The sequence below is a fragment of the Theobroma umbraticum genome, unplaced genomic scaffold (genome assembly GCF_002168275.2).
Source record: "Theobroma umbraticum cultivar Fairchild unplaced genomic scaffold, ASM216827v3 scaffold_147.0, whole genome shotgun sequence".
Classification (NCBI taxonomy): Eukaryota; Viridiplantae; Streptophyta; class Magnoliopsida; order Malvales; family Malvaceae; genus Theobroma; species Theobroma umbraticum.
In genome coordinates this window covers 2420525-2428368 of record NW_018397259.1, presented here as the reverse complement: position 1 = coordinate 2428368, position 7844 = coordinate 2420525, and the positions used below count along the sequence as shown (strand labels likewise).

At 36.8% G+C, this 7844-nt stretch overlaps 1 protein-coding gene across 5 annotated transcripts; it reads left to right on the top strand.

Moving 5' to 3' along the window:
• Positions 1–654: 654 nt before the first annotated feature.
• Positions 655–7180, top strand: LOC110414714 (uncharacterized). Of its 5 annotated transcripts, none has more exons than XM_021426085.1 (9): positions 655–856; positions 2795–2868; positions 2982–4098; positions 4196–4487; positions 4633–4842; positions 4958–5131; positions 5801–6001; positions 6118–6231; positions 6603–7180. In XM_021426085.1, exons 3-9 carry the CDS (start codon positions 3005–3007, stop codon positions 6945–6947), a joined length of 2430 nt encoding a protein of 809 aa, XP_021281760.1. In that variant the 5' UTR covers positions 655–856; positions 2795–2868; positions 2982–3004; the 3' UTR covers positions 6948–7180. The 5 variants fall into 5 exon arrangements, with proteins under 5 accessions (XP_021281760.1, XP_021281762.1, XP_021281759.1 ...); XM_021426087.2 differs by lacking the exon at positions 655–856 and adding an exon at positions 910–1083; XM_021426084.2 differs by lacking the exon at positions 655–856 and adding an exon at positions 910–2177.
• The last annotated feature ends 664 nt before the right edge of the window (positions 7181–7844 follow it).

The following is a 7844-nucleotide window of genomic DNA, read 5'->3' as shown; positions in this document are numbered from 1 at the left end:
GTAATTATTCAGCCACTAGGGGAGAGAAAACTTTGGATTCTTTTTCTTTTTTGTTTTTTTAAATTGTCTCGTCAATAATGCATCATGTTTGAAAATGAGATTAATGCAAGATTACATGTACTCTTAACCCTTTAATTTAATTACCTCAAAACTGACGAATTAAAATACTCTTTAATCAGTCTTTTTTTTGGTTATTTAAAAAGGTCTTATTCGTAATAATAAAATAAAGTGAAAGTTACACTAAACTCTTGATTTTAATTATCTTAAATTTGAGAAAAATATCTCATGACGGTTGTGGCCGTACGAAATAGGTGGTACATTTACATCTCGATTAGGTCCCGAGGAGCGGCAGATAGATCGTCCCTTCAATCCAATCTAACCTTCCAAACGGTTTTTATTTCTATAAATTCCGTCATATGGTAATGTAAAAATCGAATATTTTATACAAAATGGGGTAAAATTGACCCAACACAGGATAGTAATGACGCGGTTTAGGTAATACCAATAAATCTTATTAAAAAAGCCCAAGTGGCTATGACTGCCTCATAAACCGTAAACCGGCGGTTCCCGGTTACTCTCACCCCACCGACAACCCCGTCACCTCTTTTAATTTTTTTCCCCCGTACAGGGCGGACCCTCACGTCCACCGTTTTTAAATGCGTCCCCCTTCTTCCCGCACTTCGGACTCCACTCAGACTCAGCGCCACAGAGATAAAAATTTGTTCCTTTCATTTGCACGAGACTCGAAGCCTGGAAATTTGGGAAGGTTAAAATCCCCACTGGATAGACTGGTTGTGTGTCAGAAACTTACTTTTCACTCCGTCTTCGAAGAATCCAAGACAAAGCTTTGGATTTGGTAACTTCTTTTTACTGTTATTTTTCCTTTGCTTTTGATAGTCTTTCTCGTTGCGTTTCTGCATTACAGCTTTTTCTGTTGGCCTTTTTGCTCCATTTTTTCTTTGTCGTTTTTGTCATTTCTTCTTCTTCTTCTTCTTCGTCTTTTTTCTGTTAGTAGCTGAGAAAATTGACAACACCAAGAGTTCGAACCGGCATTTTCTCTTGTTTTCTTTGCATCGAAAAATGGTCTGAATTCTTTGATCTCGTCTTTTGTTGCTCTGTTTCAGCTCCATTATTTTCTTAGTATTTGTTTATTTGAGGTGCTTGAATCTAATTCAGTTGCCAGTTCTTGAAGCTTTTCTAATGGAGGCTGCGTTTTTAATACCTTTAGAATTATCAAAAAGAAAAAAAAAAGTGTGAGGAGCTGAATTTCGATGAACTTTCGTGTGGTCTGAGTTCTATATTCGTTTTTGATTAAGATCTATGAGAGTAGGAGAAAATTTATATCGTTTTAATCATGAAAATGGACGCTTTGGACTTGAAGCAATAAAGAAAAAAAACACTATGTCCTTTTCAATGGTGAAAACTTGAAAGCCTCGGCCATGGGTCAGAAAAGAGAGATTGTGATTAAGAGTAAAGTTAGCTCAGTTGCTTTGCTGCGTTAACTTACTGCTTAGTTTGTTTGTTTGTCCAGTGTCATCTGCAAAACTGTCTTTTTTTTTATTCTTTTTGTAGGGGATATATTCTTGGTTGATAATGCTATATACCAAGGAAATTTCTTTTGAAAAATGCTTCATTAACCTTTCTGAATTTCTTCTGGGTCATTTCTAACCGTGATTTTGATGACAGTGTTTAACTTTGTTGTGCTGGTAGAAATCCATCGCAAGATATCAGATGTCTTTTATCTTGGTTTTTTTCTTCTTTGATTTAAATTTCGGGATAGATATGCAAATCGACGCTGCTTATGCTAGGATCAAGAAATGTTGGATAAATGCAAATAGAATATGAGTATCACAGTAAAGAGGAATTGGAAAATGCATAATTTGTTCTGATTTAGGCATTTTTGAGGGCCACGGCCCACAGTGCAGGGCATATTACTTTCAGAATTGTTTTAATACTTCACGTTAAGGACCACTGTTGTGTACTCCTTATTTTCACCAAAAGTTATTGAATGGTGAATTTAACCATTTATTTTGAAGTTGTAAATTTTCATCATTGATATTAGTTGCAAACAGCACATGCTGGATGGTCTTAAAGGTTTCAAAATGGAGATGTGTACCATTTTCCTTTGTTGAGGTTGACACAATGTAACTTCAATTTTACTGGTTGTTACCCTTGAGGTTAGTCGTAAATTCTTTTGCCCAAAATTTGGCTGGTTGTACCCTGATGCTATAACATAGATTTAATTGTGATTTTAGGAAGATAAATTTAGTCCAGCGGCATACGAGTTTCTTTATTGCTACTGTTTGCGCTTCTGATGTTACAAGGTTGACAAGAAGCGTGTAATTGCTAGTCGTTTTTGTCTTTGATTTAGGTTCGAGCATTTTCAAATCCTTGTGGCAATTTGAATCTCACTCTGTTAATTTTTACTTTACAGAACCTATAAACCTATATGGCTGAATGATTTGCATGCTTCTGCCCTTTGTTATTTGGTTTTCTTTCTTTTGCATGGTCCATTTTCGCCCTGCTCTTTCTTCCTGTGCTTTCAAAGCCTAAAGCTCAAATTGGATGCAGGGCTGTGTCTGTGAGGATATGTTGAATTAATATTCTTAGTTTCATAATATTATTGTCTGTGGCTTTCTCTATGGTCTTGAGCAGTCTGCCAATTTTTGGTGTCCACTACCATGATTAAGTAAAGCAATTATATGTTTCTGTTTGGGAAAGTGCAGCTGATTTTAGCTAATATCAAGTGACAGATAAGTCTATATTTGATGATCCTGGCTTCTCTCTTATGCAGATACACTCGACTGAGTAAAGGGCCAGGAGAAGATCATTCTGCTGTCAAGTGAGGAGTAGGTCACCTAATGATAAGTATGTGCAACTACATGTGTTTTTGCATCCAGTGTTAGCATTCAACTAACAAGCTTTGACAGGAATATCAGTTACTAGTCTCTCCCTCATCACAGCTTCTTCATTACTTGTAGTTAAAAAGTGAATCAACTTAAGTATGAAAGAGACTGGCAAGAGAAGAAATTCGGCTAATGTCCAATCAAAGCACTCTGGAAGAACTGTAAGGAAAAATAATAAACCACATCAAGAGACTGGTGGCAAAACTTTGAATGCGAAAGAAACTGAATCCAAAGCTTTGAAAGCTAGACCAGACAATAGTTCCTTAGTAAGTGATTCAAATGCGGGCTCTGAGCCCTCTGAAGTTTATGAAAATGTGGTTATACATTATGTGGATGATGTTAACAGGTCTGAAGAAATATCTCAATATTCAAAAGCTAATGCAATGACCAATAAAGTAAAAAAGGATGAGATTTTAGATGATCGCTCCAGTGATGTGGACGGAGAAACAAGTCAGGGAAAGGAAGGAGAATCAGATTCTGAGACAATAAAAGATTCAGTATCATCTCAAGGAGATCCCTTGACAGCTGAGGATGAGAAAGGAGAGAGTGTTTCCGGGGTTCCAAAAGTTGTCTTCAATGGCAACCTCTCAGATAGCTCTTCCCGTGGATCCAGAATGGAATCTGAGCCTGAAACTAATAAACTATGCTCAAAGGCATTGAATAATACTTGTAAGAAATCTGAAAAATCTAATGGAGGGCCTACTAAGGATGCTGTCAAGAGTTCTTTAGAAAAAAATTCCAATGCCTTGAAAGTTTCTCCTAAGCCTTCATCAGAGTCTTCAGAAGTATCTAATGACAAGCAGACTGAAGAGGTAAAAGAAATTGATGTTTTGGATGAGACATCAAAAGGCACTCAAAGTTTTGGAAGTGAAAGTGAACCAGTTGATGCTGAAGACAAATTTCAAGTTGAAGATGAGTCAGCTTTAAATGAAAAGATAGAAGAGATGGAGACAAGAATTGAGAAACTTGAAGCAGAGCTGAGAGAAGTGGCTGCCCTGGAAATTTCTCTTTACTCTGTTGTACCAGAGCATGGGAGCTCAGCACATAAAGTGCACACACCTGCTCGACGCCTTTCTAGACTCTACATACATGCTTGCAAGCATTGGACCCAAAACAAGCGAGCCACAATTGCTAAAAACTCAGTGTCTGGGCTTATTTTGATTGCTAAATCTTGTGGTAATGATGTTTCGAGGTATGTAGATTGTAATGAGATATAATTTGGAGAGTGCTTCAGAATGTTTCCATTTACCGTTGATGGCTGAATGATGTTTTGCTTTTTTTTTTTCAAGGTTAACCTTCTGGTTATCAAACACCGTAGTTCTGAGGGAGATCGTTTCTCTGGCATTTGGCAACTCACGCAACTCAAGTCCACCTACACGGCTTCCTGAGTCAAACGGCAGTAACAAACGGAGTGAAGTAAAGCCTCCAACTCTAAAATGGAAAGGTGGTGCTGGTAGTAAACATGTAAATGGTTTTGTGCAGCTTGTTGATGATTGGCAAGAGACAGGAACCTTCACATCTGCACTGGAAAAAGTGGAATCTTGGATATTTTCTCGAATAGTCGAGTCAGTATGGTGGCAGGTAAATAGTTGCACTTGTCAAATTTTTATTAATAAAGGGTCAGTGTTATTTAAAACATGATTGTGATCTAATTGATACATTTCAGTTTATGATCTCTAAATTACAAATAAGAGAGAAGGAATCTCATGTGTGTTCCTCATTTCAGGCTCTTACTCCGTATATGCAAGCTCCTCATGAGGGTTCATCTGCCAACAGAACGGTTGGAAATTTATTGGGGCCAGCCTTGGGTGACCAACAGCAAGGAAATTTTTCTATCAACCTTTGGAAAAACGCTTTTCAAGATGCTTTTCAACGACTTTGTCCTGTTAGAGCAGAAGGACATGAGTGTGGTTGCTTGCCAGTCATTGCAAGAATGGTTCGTATTGATATCTATTTGGCCTCTGTAAATTTTAAGCAGTCGTCTGATTTATCTTAGCTTTGTTTTCTTCCCTTTCTTCTGGCGAGCTAATTGATGTATCCTCTTATATTAGGTTATGGAACAGTGTATTGCAAGGCTAGATGTCGCAATGTTCAATGCTATTCTGAGAGAGTCTGCCCATGAGATCCCAACAGATCCTGTATCTGATCCTATTGTAGATTCAAAGGTTCTGCCTATTCCAGCTGGAGATCTTAGCTTTGGATCTGGTGCACAGCTGAAAAATTCTGTAAGTATTATGTCACTAAATATTTTTCTTGTTTTCTGTAGTATATCCAGTTGGGGGCTAGTATTTTCACTAATCTTCATATGTCCCGAGAGACAGTTGTTGTGAATCTCAATCATTTCTGCAGTTGTTATATTAAGTCGATTTTGTGGTTTCGTGTTTCATTGGAACATTGCCGCTCTCAGAAATTGCCATCATAGAGTTGGTGGCTTGTCCTCTGATATACTGCTATTGGTGACAAATAGTAGTTGTTTAGGTAGGTATTTAGCTAGTTTAACTTAAACAGGATAACATATGGAAAATGCATTACCAATGGAAAGATCTAAGCGGCGGAGTAAATGAATAAAAGGGCATTTTATGTATACCAAGAAATATTTTGCCAATGGAATGATCTAAGATGCTGAGTTAGCATATTATGACGTGACTTTTCACATTCTTTATATGAAGTCCTCAATTTATGCTATATATATGATGCTGTTATCATGTTATGTGATTCTATGTGGAGCAATACCGGCTGTTGGATTAGTTTTGCATCTGCTCCCTGATTGCTATCACAGGACAATAAAATAATTGGGTGTTTGAGTACCTCCCCCAGTCCATGTAACCCATTTCCTAGTTTTTATATGAAACAGTTATATGCAATGTCTATAAAGCAGGATGCTTATTATGCAGGTTGGCAATTGGTCAAGATGGCTGACTGATATGTTTGGCATGGATAGTGATAATGCTTTAAAAGAAGACCAGCATAATAGTCAAGATGATTTCAGACAAAATGGAGATGGAGAATCTAAATCCTTCCTTTTCCTTAATGCCCTGAGTGATCTTCTAATGCTTCCAAAGGACATGCTAATGGACCGTTCAATCAGAAATGAGGTTGATTTCTAATTAAAGCTGTGCATGTTATTGAACTATTAGTAGATTACTTTTCTGGTCTCTTTGATATGGATTCCTTCCTAACTTGATAGAATATTCCATTTTCATGGCTTTAGGTGTGCCCATCAATAGGTCTTCCTTTGGTTAAACGCATTCTTTGCAACTTCACTCCAGATGAATTTTGTCCTGATCCTGTTCCAGGAGCTGTATTGGAAGCCCTGAATGCTGAGGTATGACTAATTCGGGGTTCTCTTGTTCAACACATTTGTCCATTGAAATTTTTATAAATAATGCAGAATCTTTACTGGATACGCTAGTTTCTGAAACTGCTAATATTCTGTCCTTATCGGGCCCGTCTCACAACTAACTCCTTACTTGTTTTTGGCGTTGGAGTTACCTCACTAAGAAGTCCATAAAATTGATGATAACTATTCAACTTTAGAGGTGGAGAATGGTGGCAACTGCATGTCTTAGATAATAAATCTCAGCCTTGCATATGCCATTTGTGTTTGATATTTTGTAGGATTTAATCTTGCCCTTAACTGGTAAAAACGAGAAAAAGGATGCCAGGTGATTGATTTATGATTCTTTGATTTGTTAGAGTACTGTTGAGCGGAGATTTTCAGGGGATTCAGCAAGGAGTTTCCCTTATGCAGCTGCCTCAGTTGTGTACACTCCTCCGCCCTCAGCAGATGTGGCAGAAAAAGTTGCAGAGGCCGGAGGGAAGTCGCAGCTGTCAAGGAATGCATCAGTGGTACAGAGGAAAGGATATACCAGTGATGAGGAACTGGAGGAATTGGATTCTCCACTTACATCAATAATAGACAAATTGCCATTATCTCCAACAATGGTTGGCAACGGAAGAGTAAATGGAAAACATGAGCATGAAGGCTATGGAGCTGTAAATGCAAGATATGAACTCCTGCGTGAGGTGTGGTCTGCGTGAGGGTTTAAGTTATTGCTTTGTGTATATCTCTCGTGTTTTGTAGGTGAGGAAGACAAAGAAAAAAAAAATCAAGGGAGAGAAGTGTTTAGATGATTCAAAGTTTTAGAATTATTAAACATGGCCTAATGGCTTGAATGTATAGTTGGAAGAAGTCGCTTTGCTTTTTCTTGATTAAAATCAACTGCAATTATGATTTCATTATATAGCTTTTTCTCTTTATTTTTTTCCCTGAATATTTATTGTTCAATGTTTAATCCGGTCATTGGAAGGATGAATACAGAAGTGTCAACATTTTTTTCCTCCCATTTTCTGCAATCAGGGAATCTCTCCTCTTACTGATTTCCTTCTTTAAATTGTGTCTCAAATATCGAATTAGTTTTAAAACAAAATTATCTTTTACATTGGTGATAAAGCTTTTGCATTTTATAGTTGAAACTAGAGCATTGGCACGCATCTCAATAGATGAATTTAAAAAAATTAGTAAAATAATTAAATATTAAATTAAAAAACAACAATCATCTAATATGCTTATTAGAGTTTGAAAATTCTGGCATCCATAAAGAAATAACCCGCTAATTTAAATTTTTTTGAGACTTGATCCTCCTTGTGGGCTCACATATCAATCACAAAGCCAATTTCCTTATTTAACTTCTTCAAAATTTCCAAAGTTTACTGCTATTCTACTTGATTTGGCCCCCATCAGTTAATTATCTTTTCTAACCTTTTAACTTTTCCAAATTATTTGCACCCGTTTCAACTATTCAAAATTTTAAACATTTTTCTTTGCTCAAAAATTTTTTAAATAAATTTATTTTCTTTATTATATGCATGTATACGTACATATCCATACTCAAGCGTTCAAGTGGTTGTACAAGTTTAACTGAAATCATGGCTTGT

Bases quoted from the DNA above. Each gene is read 5' to 3' on its own strand.
- LOC110414714 (XM_021426085.1), top strand. From the start codon at position 3,005: ATGAAAGAGACTGGCAAGAGAAGAAATTCGGCTAATGTCCAATCAAAG. The intron at 4,099-4,195 runs GTATGTAGATTG...TTTTTTTTCAAG, and splicing joins TGTGGTAATGATGTTTCGAG to GTTAACCTTCTGGTTATCAA. The intron at 4,488-4,632 runs GTAAATAGTTGC...TCCTCATTTCAG, and splicing joins TCGAGTCAGTATGGTGGCAG to GCTCTTACTCCGTATATGCA.